The sequence below is a fragment of the Elgaria multicarinata genome, chromosome 8 (genome assembly GCF_023053635.1).
Source record: "Elgaria multicarinata webbii isolate HBS135686 ecotype San Diego chromosome 8, rElgMul1.1.pri, whole genome shotgun sequence".
NCBI classification, from domain to species: Eukaryota; Metazoa; Chordata; class Lepidosauria; order Squamata; family Anguidae; genus Elgaria; species Elgaria multicarinata.
Genome location: NC_086178.1, coordinates 2,580,065 through 2,597,480, shown reverse-complemented (window position 1 = coordinate 2,597,480; position 17,416 = coordinate 2,580,065). Strand labels below are relative to the sequence as shown.

The window sequence follows — 17,416 nt, the reverse complement described above, 5'->3', positions numbered from 1 at the left end:
GCGGGGGACGGGCATGGCGAGCGGGGGACGGGCATGGCGAGCGGGGGGAGGATGGGCGAGCGAGCGGGCAGGGGGGCATCAGGCATTGTGGGGGGGAAATCAGGGGCAGGGGAGCGGGGAACCCTTTATATATATTTTTTTTAAAAAAAACACTTACTTTTCCGTGAGTGCGCTCCTGTGCCCATGGCCCTTTAAGTAAAAAAAAAAAATGGAGGACGCAACGGGGCTTTCCCTTATCCCATCACGTTACGTGTAGAAAAGGGTGACGGCCCGCGCTAGCTGTAGCGCGGCGTCGCCCTTACTCCCCACCGGATTATCAGGTAGGTCTAGCAAAGCCCTTAGACAGCGTGAAGCCCAAGCAGATGCCACTGTGCGCGAACACAGGCCTGGCATGAGTGTTTTCTCCAACCCAGGGTCACTTCAGGCAGTTGCTGGAGTTGGGGATTCGGAGGTGGAACCAGGAGCCTAGAGAGCAGAAGGTTCTCAAACAGGCAGGAAGTCACACTCCCAGGATTTATATCTGGCCTGTCCAATCCAAAGGCCTCATGCTGCCTGCCAACCACGCGCACCCAGTCTTAGGGTACAAATGGCACCTCAAGACAAGGAGTTTCTTCATTCGTTCAGCTTCTGAACACCTCACTTTTACTGCACCTGTAGCCCACTCCAAGGGTACAGGGTTGATGTTTCCACATCTTATAGAAGATGACAAACTTGCACACTGGGATCTGTAGATCTGCCTGTATTGGTGCCATGTGAACTGTCCGCGCTCTTTGTTCCAGCTGCTGCAGGGATAGTTGAGTTGGTAGCCCATGACAGGGTCACCTTGAGCCCAGTACCACTCTCAGCCGGGCATCCCAGGAAGTTCCTTGCGTTGCCTGCCATTAACTCAGGCAATGACGAATCTTGTGTGAGGGATACCCAAGATCTGCCACCTGGCTTTTCCTAAAGGAGTGGCTGCTCCATTTGTGAGGAGTTCAGCTTCTCAGAGTGAAAAAGGGATGACCTACTTCCTTTTTGCAAGGGCTGCTGGGAGACAAAGGACAATGCATTTGGGATAACCCAATTACTCCTGGCTGGACCTCAGTCTAGGCCAGAAGGGCAGGGCGGGGGAGCCACACTCTTCTTTCCCCAGGTAGCCTACCTGCAATTGCTTCATAGAGGGTGGCTTTATAGTCCAGATACGTGTATTCTTCAAATCTCTGTGGTCCCTCACACAAGACTCGGCACTCCAAATCAGCCACACTGTACTCGGTTAGTGCCCGCTCCAAGAAATCAATGGCCAGGTGGTACTCTTCTTTGTCATAGTGCCTAACTCCTGAAAGATAGTCCTCCTGTAAAACCAAAAATGGGAATTAGGCGGGTGCCCGTCTGGAGGACAATGATTGAGATGACCAGAGAATCCATCAACACAGAAGGCCCTCAACTGCAGGCACTACTCATGGGCTTCCCACTGGGACATCTGCTTGTCCACTACATGGACAGAATGCTGGACTAGAGAGGCCTTTGGCCTGATCCGGCATGGCTCTTCTGATGTTCTTGATCATGTTATTTTCTTGACCACCTTTCACAGCCATGGTTTGAACGTTCTGCATACAATGCAAGCCCCCACCAGCTGGGATGCCACCACTGAGAAGGATCTCTCCTTAATAGTCACCCATCCAAACTCATTCAGCAGGAACACCCAGAGAAAGGCCTCTGAAGGCTCTGTAGACAGGACCAATTCTAAGAAAGGAAGACGAGCCCCGCTAGATCAGAGCAAGGTCCATCTAGTCCAGCTGCCCATGGGGAAACCCACCAGCAGGACATGAATGCCGCGGCACCCAACAGCCCCTCGCCATGACTGCCCCTTTCTGAGTTTACCATGTGTGGCCTCGCCTCTCGGTCCACTAAATCCACCTTCCCTGCTGCCATCGTCTTGTAATTCTCAATGTCCTGCTGAACTTCCATGTGTTCTGGGTTGGCCAAAAAGAAGGTGTGTGCAGCATCAGCTGCCTTGTCCAGCTGGTTTAACTGGAAAGAAGGAAAGAAAGAAAGAAAGTTACTAAGTCAAAAGTAAAAGGTGTGTCTGTTTCACAGCAAAGCCTACATCATCATCACCATCATCATCATCAAAATACCAAAATAGCCAAAACAGTTTACAGTAAAAAAAACACCCACCATGGAACTATAAAAACACGATAGAACAGTCCGGCATCAAGAAAAAGCAGCAAAAAGTGTAATTAAAAGTAGACCAAGACAACCTGCTGGTGCCAATTGCCCATTCAAGATTTTGAATAATAATAATAATAACAACAACAACAACAACAACAACATGAAGACCAAACACGACCACTCTCACTCATAGAGAAAAAAGAAAAATGGGCACAAAAAGCACTCGAACATAACACAGAACCCACAAATAAACCATCGTACAAGTGGCCCAGGAAGAGTGAGCTATTTCCAGAAACAGAAGGATTCCTAATAGCTATACAGGATCAAGTTACAGCAACCAAGAACTACCAAAAATACATCATAAAAGATAACAATGTAACAACAGACCTATACAGGAAAAGCCATCAATTCCAAGAAAAAATAAACCATGTAACAGGAGGATGTAAAGTTCTGGCAGGTGCAAAAATAATTCACCAACAACTGGCCAACAAATTCAACCTTATCAAACAACCTACACCATATTATACATACTCACGTTAAACAATACATATCATAAAATATACTGGGGCCATAGCTAGACCTAATGGTTATCCCTGGACCGTCCAGGGGTCAAACCTGTTCATCTAGGTGACACACAGGGGATCTAGTGCTCAGGCAGGGGCGAACCCTGGAGGATCCCAGGATAAACCTTAGGTCTAGCTGTGGCCTGAGACAGAACAATTCATATTGACAAAACAATACCTTGCAACCGACCAGACGTAATGGTCATAGACAAAACAAAACAAAACAAAACAAATACCTCATTGACATAGCAATACCGAATGACAAAAATGTTATTGAAAAGGAAGAGGAAAAGAGAGAGAAATATACACCACTGGCCATGGAGGTCAAAGGACTACGGCAACAGGAAAAGGTCACAATTATTCCGTTTGTCACATCAGTAACTAGCATCACATCAAAAAACTATACAGAAAACCTTCAGAAATTGGGCCTACCAAAATACATCCACACCAACATTCAGAAAGCAGTCATACTTTAAACATGCTTGTTGTAACCATTGACTAAAACAATAAAGCTTTACTTAAAATCTGCCATTTGAACCTGGCTGAGAAGAACATTGCACAACTGAGGTATCACTGCTGTAAAAAGCCCCTTTTATTTGCTTGAAAAACTTTCTGGCCCTTGAAGGCTGGGCACCTGGAGGAGGATTTCTGACAGTTTGGGAGAATCTGTTGTCTAGATTCTACACAGATATTAATACAGATATTAATAACAATGTATTTGTTTGTTTGCTTGATCTATTGCCTTCTTATCCCTTTCTCCAATTTAAACCCTTTTTGGTGTTCTGTAATTCTGCAGACACCATTTCCACCCAATCTCCACCTTTTAGAAACAGTTTTTTCCCCAGGGGCAGGGGGCACCAGGGGGGCAGGGCTGCACTGAGAGGTGGCAGAAGCTGGTGGCTGGGGTATGTGTATGTGTGTGTGTGTGTGTGTGTGTGTGGTTGTCTACCCCTGTTGTCCATGACTGAAGGCACGGCGGCTGGTTGGGCCTTAGACAGCCTTGGATGCCAGAAGTGATGTGGATTCTCTCGCAACCCTGGTGCCATGAAAATGTTCCTGCAAGTGTTTCTATTCATTTTTGGAACCTGGATGGAAACAGCTGTGGCCAGCGCTCATAAAACTGGCTGTTTGCTTAATTAGCAGTGAGAGTTCTCTTCTTATAGTGTACACAAGCTTCAGCAGAGCCTTGCAGGGAAAGGAAGAAAGAGACAAACGGCTATGCTTTCTCCTACATGGTCATATATTTTGGCTGAGAATCCGAGATATATTTTGGCTGAGAACCTTCTCTATCAGGATGAAAGTCTGAAAAGCAGTGAGATCTTAATCAATCAAGTGGGATGTCCTCGGGGGCAGTAACTGTGAGAATATTCAATGGTTCTGCTGGGCAAGGGAGGCAGCAACCTCATGGCAAGCCAGGGCTAAGAGATCACATAAGGATCTCTTAGCCCTGGTGGCCAAGTTTGCTGACGACACCCAATTATCATAGAATCATTGAACAGCAGAGTTGGAAGGGGCCTACAAGGCCATCGAGTCCAAACCCCTGCTCAACGCAGGAATCCACCCTAAAGCATCCCTGACAGATGGTTGTCCAGCTGCCTCTTGAAGGCCTCTAGTGTGGGTTGTTAAAACAGAAAAGGATTGTGTCCAGCTGCCTCTTGAAGGCCTCTAGTGTGGGTTGTTAAAACACAAAGGGATTGTGAAGAGCTCCAAAGGGATCCCTCCAAACTGGGAGAGTGGGCATCCAAATGGCAGATGCGGTTCAATGGAAGCAAGTGTAAAGTGATGCACGTTGGGCCAAAAAAACCCAACTTCAGGTATAACCTAATGGGATCTGAGCTGGTGGTGACCGAACAAGAAAGAGATCTTGGGGTTGTGGTGGACAGCTCGATGAAAAGGTCCACCCAGTGTGCGGCCGCTGTAAAGAAGGGAAACTCCATGTTAGGCATTATAAGAAAAGGAATTGAGAATAAAACGGCCAGGGATCGTACTGCCCCAAAGCAAAACGCTTTCATCCCAAAACGAATCCACCCAGTCATGCCAGGGAAAGTTAACTGGCTACAACATCACACCAGCTACAGTGAAGGTTGAATGTGCCACCCCTACATATTTCTGTCTCCCTCCCTCCCTCCCTCCCTCCCTCCCTCCCTCCCTCTCTTACACACACCACACACACACACACACACACACACACACAGCTCCAGCCAGTTGTTTCCTGCAGATTAGGTTCCTGATGAAAAAAAGAATTCAAGGGCTCTTTGAAGTGGACATTCCAAGTGCCACAGCAGCCTGAAAGAGAAGAGCTAATGCCAAGTTCCTATGGATAAAAAGAGGAAGCTCCTTCCTGTCCTTGGGGAAATGGTCAGGAACCAGGTGGATGAGAACAACTGCAGAAGCCCTTCCCAGGGCACTTAGTCAGAGCAACAGGTGGGACATCGAGGCAGGAACCTCTTGGAATTCGCTGGCAAAGGAGCAAAGGGCAGGGCAAACTAGCAAGCCCTATGAAGAGAGACTGCAAGAACTGGGCCTGTTTAGCCTGGAGAAGAGAAGACAGAGGGGAGACATGAGAGCACTCTTCAAATACTTAAAAGGTTGTCACACAGAGGAGGGCCAGGATTTCTTCTCGATCCTCCCAGAGTGCAGGACACGGAATAACGGGCTCAAGTTAAAGGAAGCCAGATTCCAGCTGGACATCAGGAAAACCTTCCTGACTGTTAGAGCAGTACGACAATGGAACCAGTTACCTAGGGAGGTTGTGGGCTCTCCCACACTAGAGGCCTTCAAGAGGCAGCTGGACAAGCATCTGTCGGGGATGCTTTAGAGTAGATTCCTGCATTGAGCAGGGGGTTGGACTCGATGGCCTTGCAGGCCCCTTCCAACTCTGCCGTTCTGAGTCTATGATTCTATGAACCCTGCACCCATGAGCTGGGAAGTCTGAGGTGACGGGACACAAGGGTGAGTGTTGTTGCAGACATGTCATTTTGCCCAACAGGATTTTGACTCCTTCGCCCTCAGGCCTTTCACCCAGTCAACTTTGCCTGGGGATAGTGGAATGCCCTGCTGCATGGGCACATCTCTCTGTCCAGAGGAGAGGGGGAAAGCCTCCATATAATCCTAAATTTCTCATCTTGAAACTTGGAGAAGGTCAGCGAGTTTCTCCGGCAGCACTTAAAAGAGGTTGGTCACCTCGGCAGAGCACCGGGCAGCCACCGCCGCTAAGAGCACCCTGGGGGTTATCAGTGGCAGAATGGCGTCTCTGGACGGCAACGGCCCGGCCGTCCTCTCCAGCTGGCATTTATGAAGCATCGTACTTGGTGTTCCGTGCAAAGCACGTCCCAGCAAGGTGAACAAACAATCGTCAGAGTCGAGCAGTCTCCCCACCTTGTACCTTCCAGGCGCAAACACGCCGTTCCCCCCCTTCCTTGAAACCTCACACCTTCCTTTACTCCTACAAGTGCTTTGCATTTCTGGAGGCCACTTCAAACAGCTCTTCAAAATGTTTCCTTTGGAAAAGCCTCCCATAGGAAATACCTGGGGGGAAAGCAGAAGGTTTAAGGTGGGGCATGCGAGCCAAAGGTCATCTCATTCCAAAGGCCGGAGCCCAAAAGAGCACGGCGGCCTGAAGAGGGTTGCCCCTGCGGCCGGACTGTCACTGCTTGGAAGGTGTCAGGCTGCTCTAAGTGGAACATAATTAAAGCTAGCAATGGCCTGAATGCCGAAAGACAGCCGGGGAGCAGGGGGGAGGAGGAGAATGGGCACAAGATGTGTAGAACCTGCTCCCTAAATCCATTCTGGATCAGACCCATTCCCTTTGGTTCCCAGCAAACGACAATGGAACCAAAGTTGTTATGAATGTGGTTTTAATAATAATAATAATAATAATAATAATAATAATAATAATAATAAATTATTTCTTACCCGCCTCTCCATTTTGATCGAGACGGGGAACAATAATAAGTGATAAAATACATAAAACTGAATCAACCAGGATGATCAGGGGTCTGGAAACAAAGCCCTATGAAGAGAGACTGAAAGAACTGGGCAGGTTTAGCCTGGAGAAGAGAAGATGGAGGGGAGACATGAGAGCACTCTTCAAATACTTGAAAGGTTGTCACACAGAGGAGGGCCAGGATCTCTCTTGATCCTCCCAGAGTGCAGGACACGGAATAGTGGGCTCAAGTTAAAGGAAGCCAGATTCCGGCTGGACATCAGGAAAAACTTCCTGACTGTTAGAGCAGTGCGATGGTGGAATCAGTCACCTAGGGAGGTTGTGGGCTCTCCCACACTAGAGGCCTTCAAGAGGCAGCTGGACAAGCATCTGTCAGGGATGCTTTAGGGTGGATTCCTGCATTGAGCAGGGGGTTGGACTCGATGGCCTTGTAGGCCCCTTCCAACTCTGCTATTCTATGATTCTATGATCAGCGAACGCCTCTGTTTTGCAGCCGGCATGACGGGGCACACCAAGCCAGGGATGTCTCTTCATTAGCATTTTGGTGCTTTTGAAATATTTCAATTCATTGTTAAAAGGACTCTTCTTAAACGGTATTAATACATGTGTGGATCCTTCCCCTACATGGCTTGGGACCAAACTACCTTCTCCCACAAAAATGTCCCTGGGTGTTAAGACCTTCTGGAGAGGCGCATCTCGGAAAAGACCACCTCGAGCGCCCCCCTGCTACCCCTTTGCCTCTTAGTGCCCCCCTGCCACCCTCTTGCCTCTTAACACCCCCTATACAATCCTATTGCCCCCAAGGGGGTGGTACCACCAACTTTGGGAACCACTGATCTCGGGCAAAGGATTGAATTCAACAGCTAGCGGCTTTGATTCCTCTTTAGGAAAGTCTGAACTGCTTTAGAAAGGATTGGCTCACAAGTGCCTGGATTTGTCCCTGCTGGATACTGACTTTAATAGTGACCAGAGGTATTATAATTTTTATTAACTACACTAGCAGTTTGTTACCCGAAAGATCTGAGGGCAGGCAGGGAATGGGATAGTGCCATCCGGAAAACAAAATTAATCTTGGGAAGGGACAAAGACAGAAGAATGAATAAAACCTATAAATCTCAAGGAGGAAGGAGATGTTTTCCCCAAATACACCCACCCATCCCTGGACAGTCTTTACGGAAACAGGTTTAAGTGCCTTAGCTTTTGAGTCTTCATAATTGACTTAGCAGAAGTTGGATCCCATCTTAACTCAATCACACCTGCCACGTGCCAAACATTTTATGGGCCATCCCAACAATAGAGAGATCTTATAGCTTGCGCAGTTGTTTCATCAAGTCACACGCTGCTTCTTCCCTCCCAGTTTTGTCCCATAGGAAATAAACAGAATTTAAGCTAGAATAGGAGAAATACAACTTAAATCCTTCCAGGGAGGAAAACACAGATACCAAAAATGTCTCAGTATGGTTTGTGAATCAGGTCTTAGCCTTCTCACCACCCCTGAATCCTAGGGACAAGAGGATATTCCCAGATCCGTTCCTTTCTTGTGCCTTTGGTTCGCTCAACCCTGTATTCCACTCCTCCTGGGTTCTGGTTTAACTATCATCCCATGTAACAGTGAGCTCAAATGCTTGAGTGTTGAGGGGATTGGAGCCGAAACAGGCCAATAAGAAACAAGAGGGAGTGGGGGGGCGTGGGCAACATGATCAGCTGAACCCGGGGGGGGGGGGCAGGATGCAAAAGAACAACGCATATTTTAGAAAAATGAAAGGGGCAGCCTTCCCCCCTCCCAGCTGAAACCATCCCTCCCCAGCCTAATGAGGACTGAATGTTGGGGTGCAAATTGGCCTGTTTGAGCCCCTTACAGGTTACAGCGCCATGGAAGAGAGTGTGGCTGTACTGTATGTAGAAGCACAGCAGCACGCAGGAATCACAGAATCATAGAATAGCAGAGTTGGAAGGGGCCTACAAGGCCATCGAGTCCAACCCCCTGCTCAGTGCAGGAATCCACCCTAAAGCATCCCTGACAGATCCCTGCTCTAACAGTCAGTCAGTCAGGAGACCTAGTTTGTACCGTAGTTTTAAACTACTATATTTTATCGTGATGTATTTAGTGGGTGTAATTGTTGTGAACAGCCCAGACAGCTTCAGCTATTGGGCAGTACAGAAATATAATCAATCAATCAACCTTGAGCTAGGAGCCCTAGAAGCACACCTTGGCTGAGTTCGGACGACACAGTAATCTACGGTTGTTTCCCGTTCTGTTCCTCTTACACACACACACACACACCAGTTGATTAGCGTGTCATCCGAACTCAGCCCTTGTCTCTCAAGCCTGATCCCGTATTGCAGGCGGTGGCCCAATCGCACCTCTGGAGCAGCTCCTCTAACCTCCATGGGATGGCCATGACTCCGCCAGCTGAGTTGCAGCTTGGCCGCCTCACAAACCACAAACCCTGCTTCTGAAACCAAAGCGTTCGGCTCCCTCCTCCTAGCTGTTCTTCTTGGTAACAACTACCAAATAGACGGCCTTCATTTCCTGACGGCACCTGGATCCAATTACGCCAGTCCGCTCGCTCCGTTGCAGAGACTCTCTCCTCCCCTGGGATTCTGTGCAATGAATCAAACTCTGCTGTAGTCAGGTGGGGAGCGGGGGCCTGACTGAGCGCGGGGTGGAACCCCGAGTTCCAAACGGGCACTGTTGTGTAGGGTGACCCTATGAAAAGGAGGACTGGGCTCCTGTATCTTTAACAGTTGCATAGAATGGGGGATTTCAGCAGGTATTTGTACACATGAAGCACCTGGTGAAATTCTCTCTTCATCACCACAGTTAAAGCTGCAGGAACCCTGCCCTATTCATAGAATCATAGAATAGCAGAGTTGGAAGGGACCTACAAGGCCATTGAGTCCAACCCCCTGCTCAATGCAGGAATCCACCCCACCAGATACAAAAGAGGACAGGGCTCCTGTAGCTTTAACTGTTGTGATGAAGAGGGGATTTCACCAGGTGCTTCATGCGTACAAATGACAGCTTCCAGTCTGTTTCCGGGCACAATTCAAAGTGCTGGTTATGACTTATAAAGCTCTATATGGTTCGGGTCCAGGTTATTTGAAAGAATGTATTCTCCCTTATGAGCCTGCCCGTGCTTTGAGATCTTCTGGAGAAGCCCTTCTTTCAGTCCCACCTTCTTCACAGGCGCGCTTGGTGGGAACATGGGAGAGGGCCTTCTCGGTGGCTGCTCCGGTGCTCTGGAACTCTCTTCCCAGGGAAGCTAGGCTGGCTCCCTCCTTGATGGGCTTTCGGAAGCAGGCTAAAACTTGTTTGTTCCAGCAGGCCTTTGGAGAATAATCTGGCCCTCCATCTATGTTAATGTCTTATAATTTTGTTGTGTATTTTTTAATTGTTTATGGTTTTATTCCCCTCCCCCCCCCATGTGTATTTTAAACTTTGTAAGGCCACCTTGAGGCCCAGCATTGGGCAAAAGGCGGGATAATAATAATAATAATAATAATAATAATAATAATAATAATAATAATAATATTTCACCAGGTGCTGCCTGCATACAACTGACTCCTGCTGAAATTCCCTTTTCTATGTAACTGTTAAAGATACCAGAGCCCTGTCCTCCTTTTCATAGGGTCACCCTACTGTTGTGAAAACGTCAAGCAAACGTTGCTTTCTTGTGAACTGATGCACAAGGGCCGGCACAACCTGTGACACCAACACTGAATGCAGCCATAAGCCATGCGTTTTGGCCTGCCAGGTAATGGTCACCTGTCCTAAATCTGGGGGGGCGGAGTCCAGACAGCTTCTGCTATTGGGTGGTATAGAAATGTAATAAACAAACAACGATGTAAGCAATAAAATATCTTACAAAGTAATAGCAGAATCCTATTTTGCAACAGCAACAATAATAATGGCAAACCCCACCCCACCCCCTGAGAAGACCAGGAATGGACTAATTAAGGGACAGTTTATCAGCAATGCTGGGACCGTCTGTACCAAATGGGAAGTAAAATAGTAAGGCCCTGAAAACATGATGTTTTACTCTGGCCTTCCCCTGATGATGTTTTATCAGTCTGGGTTGTAGCTCCAGTTGTCTGTAAGAGTTAGGGTGATCCGATGGAAAGGAGGACAGGGCTCCTGTATCTTTAACAGTTGTACTGAAAAGGGAATTTCAGCATTCATATGTATGCAGCACCTGGTGAAATTCCTTCTTCATCATAACAGTTAAAGCTGCAGGAACCCTTCCCTCTTTTGTATCTGATATTATTATTATTATTATTATTATTATTATTATTATTATTATTGATACTGCTGTTACTACTGTTGCTCTTTTGACTGTGCACTTTATTGCTGTATGCAGCCTTGGGAGGGATCCTACCCTGAAAAGCAGCCAAGGAATATTTTAAATTAAATAAATAAGAAACTAGAGGCAGAAGGCAAGAGGAGGAAGGTTCTAATTAAAGTTGCAGGGGACCTTCGCTGAGCAAGGCTTACTTCTGAATAAACATATAGTGGGAAGTTGGCCAGGATGACAGGCCTACATGGGACAAGAGAGCGCTGTATTAAGCACTGTGCTTCCCTCTCTCAAAGCACTGGAACCCAATTTCTCTGTCCTAAATCTAAGGCCAGTCTATTTGACTGGGGCCTCAGCTAGACCTACCTGGTCCAGTGCGACAGAGGGGTGAGGAACTCACGATATTTTTATCACGAGATCTCCCCCTCCGTTCACATGTGGCGCGTGACAACCTGGGAGGGAGAGGACGTCGCACCCGCCATTTTCTTTTTTGAAAAACACACAGAAGAAGCGCACGAGCGCTCGTGCACTCAAAGGTAGTTTTTTTAAAATAATAATAATAATAATAATAATAATAATAATAATTTCCCGCTCACCCCACCCCACCCAAAATGGGTGCAGAGCTCCTGAGGAGCTCTGTGGCCTGTGAGCGGTTCCTGGCTCCTCGCGAGTAAATGCAAGGAGCTGGGTCAAACCGTGATGCCCAGCCACATGTTCCGCAGTCTCGGGATCAGCCCAGGACCATGGAAAAACCAGGCTGCAAGGGTTGGGCAAAATCCCAGGGAAATGGAGGGATCATCCCTCTCTGCTCCCAGGATTCCCTGTGCGTCATGTGGATGCACAGGGATGATCCCGGGGCGACCCCCGGGATAAGCCCTCGTCTAGCTATGGCCTGGGTGGCCTCGAGTTCCAGTATTAAGAAAGAGGGAGAAAACGTTCTCTCTATCCACACTTCCAACATCACGCAGAATTTTACAAACCTTCCACTTACCTCTCTTTCTCTGAAATGAGAAAGACCCAAACCTTTGCGGGGAAGTTACTTAGACTCATAGTATCATAGAATAGTAGAGTTGGAAGGGGCCTACAAGGCCATCGAGTCCAACTTGAGCTCCCTGATCATTTTGGCCGTCCTTTTTGGCAGCTTTCCCAACACTTTGTCAGATGGGCCAACTCTAGTTGACCTCCAGATTTTCCAGCGAATGGCTCATGTACTTTAACACTACACTACAACAGGTCCCAACAATATTATGCAGTGAAATGTTGAGATACAGTACTTTAACAGCTCCCCGAAAAATGTGGCTCCAATTATTCTCATGCTCCGAATCTGAAAAAATTAGGAACAGCCTAAGAAGAGGCAATGTTTGGGAAATTATTTTCCACAGCCAGAACGCTCGCAAGTTATGGGTGTCAGGAATCTGCCGGAATCCAGAAGGCTGTAGATGACACAGCGCAACGGAAATCCCTCTCTTCACAGACGGCATCTCTGCCAGCAGCTGCAAGACTTCTCCAAGCAATGCCGACGTGAATTTCCATACCAAGCATGAGGCCAAGCATCTCTTCCACCAACTCTGCCAGTGCAATGCTGTGCTAGTCTGCATCGCAAAGCCACAAGGCACGAGGTGCGTGTGGGCTGGGGATGTGGACAGGTGCCCATGCTATAAACTTGTTTTTCTCAAACTGTTGAGATGTTTTCAAAGGATGGAGCTAACCCAGCAATGATTTCTGCAGAACGAGGCCCAATTTCTTTTGTAAGATTCACCCCAGGGCTGTTCTTTCTTGACCCGGAGAGCACAACTATCCCAACTGAAGCTAGAGCTCTTAACCCACTGCATCTACTCTCAATTTCATCACAGAATTGAGATTCAAGCACTACCTGAGTAGCATTTCCTTTCCTGCTTTTCCAGTTCATAACCTCTAGGTGGCACTTTGATATAGCGGAACAATGCAACTCACAAGGGGAACAGCATTTTCTTTCGCTTTCAGAAATAGCACCCCATTATCCCTGCTATAAAAACTCTCGCTGAAAAGTGCTGTTTACAAACAGAAGCGAAAATGGAGGGGCACAACAACATCCGAAGGACTCATAACACCTTTGAGTAGGGAATGACGAGTGCACAATAAATGCCTCCTGTAGAAAAGCTCCTAACAGTATGCCCAGAGAGCACTCTTTAGTATGGTTCATAAAAACGTAAGAGGTGTGGACGAAGAATACTTATTTAAGAACAAACGAAGAACCCTGCAGGATCAAACCAAAGGCCCACTTATTCCAACCAGATGCTCCAATGGGAAACCTACAAGGAGCAGTCAAATAGCAACTGGGATTGAAAGGCATACTGCCTCTGATACCGAAAGTAGCACATGGCCATGAAGACTAGTAGCCATTGATAGCCTTCTGCTCCATGAAACCCCCTTTTAATGTCATCTAACTTGGCGGTCACCACTACTAGATATGTTGGACAGATCTACAATGGAACCAAATGAGTCCCGACTTGTGGGCCGGTGTGTTGTTATTGTTGTTGTTTACTCTCTAGGGTTTTATGCAAATACGGTCGAAGAAAAATATGAAAAATGTGAAAAGAAAAAACACTGACCGAAAAGGCACATTTCCCCCATAGAGTAAAGTATGAACATTCACATTTTGGGGAGATATGCTTATTTTCATAAATGTGATTCCATCAATGAGCGGGTGACAGAACAAAAGACACCAAACAATTTGTGAAACGCAGGTGGAATGAATTTTCCAAAATCGGTATAAATGTAATCACTACAACTTGTAGTAAGAAATTCCATCATTTCACTCTAGGTTGTTTGTGAAGAAGACCTCCCTTCTGTCTGAATATCTCTCCCACCACTGAACTTTCTAGATCTAACTGAACAAGAAGAGTCAATATAGTCATTGAAGTTCATAGGAAGCTACCTTGGACTAGGTCAGACTATCTGCTAATGTCTGCTCCGACTGGCAGAAGATCTCCAAGGTTTCGTGTGTGTGTGTGTGTGTGTGAGATGCCATCTTCTCCTACTGGATCTTTTAAACTGAAGATCATAGAATCATAGCATAGCAGAGTTGGAAGGGGCCTACAAGGTCATCGAGTCCAACCCCCTGCTCAATGCAGGAATCCACCCTAAAGCATCCCTGACAGGTGGTTGTCCAGCTGCCTCTTGAAGGCCTCTAGTGTGGGAGAGCCCACAACCTCCCTAGGCAACTGATTCCATTGTCGTACTGCTCTAACAGGAAGTTTTTCCTGATGTCCAGCTGGAATCTGGCTTCCTTTAACTTGAGCCCGTTATTCTGTGTCCTGCACTCTGGGAGGATCGAGAAGAGATCCTGGCCCTCCTCTGTGTGACAACCTTTTAAGCGTTTAAGGAGTGCTATCATGTCTCCCCTCAATCTTCTCTTCTCCAGGCTAAACATGCCCAGTTCTTTCAGTCTCTCTTCATAGGGCTTTGTTTCTAGACCTCTGATCATCCTGGTTGCCCTCCTCTGAACACGCTCCAGCTTGTCTGCATCCTTCTTGAATTGTGGAGCCCAGAAATGGACACAGTACTCTAGATGAGGCCTCACCAGGGCCGAATAGAGAGGAACCAGTACCTCACGTGATTTGGAAGCTATACTTCTATTAATGCAGCCCAAAATAGCATTTGCCTTTCTTGCAGCCATATCGCACTGTTGGCTCATATTCAGCTTGCGATCTACAACAATTCCAAGATCCTTCTCGTTTGTAGTATTGCTGAGCCAAGTATCCCCCATCTTGTAACTGTGCCTTTGGTTTCTATTTCCTAAATGTAGAACTTGGCATTTATCCCTATTAAATTTCATCCTGTTGTTTTCAGCCCAGCACTCCAGCCTATCAAGATCCCTTTGAAGTTTGTTTCTGTCTTCCAGGGTATTAGCTATCCCACCCAATTTGGTGTCATCTGCAAATTTGATCAGCGTTCCCTGATCAGAGCCGCCCTTGCTTGAGCCGAGTGTATGGATCAGGCCAGAGGCTAGAAGGCCAGGCCCAGATGGGTTGCGGCTGATCGAAGGCGGCAAATTCTCCCGTAGGCGTTGCCTTCTACACCAGCCACCTTCCCATACAGGAGCCCAATGTGGAGAGCAACCTTAGCTGTACAAACAGCCCGACGGAGCCAAGTGGTAAAACAACGCTTGCTCAGTGTGTCTCTAAATGTCACCCGGGCGGGCACTCCCTGTGCCCACGCCTGGAAAGAACGCTCTTATTTATTATCCTAAATACACCATTATTCCCTCTGTACAGTTCAGCTGTCTTTGGCCTGCAAGGCTTGCCCCTCTGTCCTTTCGGCCCCCGGTCTCTGCCGTCGACCACCTTACCCCAAATGATGACACCGCTACTGAAAACGACGAGGAGAGAGACATTACACTACGCTCACGACACCGTCGTTCTCTGCCTGCTCGGGGAATTCCATGTTAGGAATGTGATTTCTCATCCCACTTCTTTGCAACTCCGTTTCCCTCGCTGCTAATTTGGTCAGAAGGAAAGCCACACGCCAGGAGTCTTGTGGGAGCGAAGGGCTGCACAGCAGAGGCTTGAGTAATGCTCTTTTCAGGGCCTTGCCATGCTGCGGCGTTCCCCCGCCCGGCTCCCCCGCCCCGCAAGAATTCCTCCCTTGGTCACAAGCACCCCTTTGTTGCTGTTCCTTCAGTCTGTCCACACCCGAGTCCTCCTTTGAAAGTCAAACACGCCTCATTCTGTAAAGCGCTCTTTACGGAGACTCGGAAATGCTATAAAGAGAAGAGTCACGTCGGGTCATGTCTGGTTATGTCGCTGCCTCCCTTTGAAAGCTGGCCAGCAAGGATGGTTGCCTATGTCTGTACTTCCTGGCTGACAAGGGTCTGCCTTTGCTCAGCCTCCAGTAGGGTGGGGTGGGGGACTGGATCTCCCTGACCTTAAACACAGAGCTTCCTGAATAGAAATAAATAAAAAAGGGGGAAGCTCTCATGGGAATGACCAAAACAAAAATGAAAGTTGCAGGCAAGAACAAGTGTCCTTCCTTTTCGTCCCAATAATAATAATAATAATAATAATAATAATAATAATAATAATAATAATAATAATAATAATATAATTTGAGATCTTTTTATGCCTTTTTTGCTCCCAGGCAATTATCCAAGTCTTCATGTATTCCATCACATTTAAAACTTACATCTGAATACCATCGTAAGCAGGTGCGCTAGCAATGGCTCCTCTTGGATGGAGATAGTCTTGCCATGGTTGTCCATTCTCTGGTAACATCCATGTTTGACTACTACTTCATAGAGTCATAGAATCGCAGAGTTGGAAGGGGCCTACAAGGCCATCGAGTCCAACCCCCTGCTCAATGCAGGACCCTATGGAAAGGAGGACAGGGCTCCTGTATCTTTAACAGTTGCATAGAAAAGGGAATTTCAGCAGGTGTCCTTTGTATGCATGCAGCATACAAATACCCTCTTCATGACAACAGTTAAAGCTGCAGGAACCCTGCCCCTTTTTGTATCTGGTCATCCTAGGCAGGGAACCTGCAGCTTTAACTGTTGCGATGAAGAGGGGATTCCACCAGGTACTGCATGCGTACAACTGACTCCTGCTGAAATTCCCTTTTCTCTACAACTGTTAAAGATACAGGAGCCCGGTCCTCCTTTCCATATGGTCACCCTACTACTACTGCAAGGTGTTTTACATGGGCCTGCCCTTGGAAACATGGACTCTTGAGCTGGTTCAGATTACGGCAGCCAAATCATCAGCTGGTCCTGGCCACCTGGAAGGAACATGTCTCTTCCCAGGGCCGGTGCTACCATAGAGGCCACGCAGGCGGCCACCTAGAGCGCCAAGCCAAGAGGGGCGCCGGGCACAGCGCAGCACTCACATGCATTGGCTGTGAGCCGGCCCGGCCCGAGGATTCAGCTGGGCCTGGGCGGGCGAAATGGCTCCCTGCGCCCACCCAGCCGAAGCAAAGCCAGGGACGCTGGGGTGAGGGTGGGGTGGCTCCACGTTCGGACTTCCGGAACGCGCCCGGAAGAGAGACAGAGAGAGAGAGAATGTATGGGTGAATGGGGTGCATGGGGTCTTTGAATTAATGCATGTGTTCATGCGTGTGTTTGTTTGGAGTGAGTGATGCTGAGTGTGTGTGTACGCACGCGCACGTATGTGAGTTGGGGATGATTTGGAGGTGATATTCCCATTAAATGATGCATTTTAGACCCATAGATGGTCCTTTCCAGTTTGTTTGCTATAATTTGCATGACGTATTTCTTGCACTTTAAAATAAATTTAGCAGTTTCAAGTTTTGTGCTTCTTGTTTTTTCCAGGAAACGTATGTTCTTTAAAAATCAAAGTTGGCTTTGTGTGTGTGTGTGTGTGTGAAAGTAGCTCACCTTGCCTAGGGCGCAAAATAGTCTGGCACCGGCCCTGTCTCTTCCATATAAAAAGAGCTTCACTGGCTTCCAGTTCATTTCTGGGTACCAC

The 17,416-nt window shown here is 47.6% G+C and overlaps 1 protein-coding gene across 1 annotated transcript in view; it reads right to left on the bottom strand.

Moving 5' to 3' along the window:
• Window positions 1-17,416, bottom strand: part of P3H2 (prolyl 3-hydroxylase 2) — a 141,977-nt gene that overhangs the window by 45,199 nt on the left and 79,362 nt on the right. The window contains exons 2-3 of the mRNA XM_063131751.1: window positions 1,861-2,010; window positions 1,142-1,331 (exon numbers count right to left, since the gene is read on the bottom strand). Coding sequence (XP_062987821.1) covers window positions 1,142-1,331; window positions 1,861-2,010 — 340 coding nt within the window. The remainder of the gene's footprint in view (window positions 1-1,141; window positions 1,332-1,860; window positions 2,011-17,416) is intronic.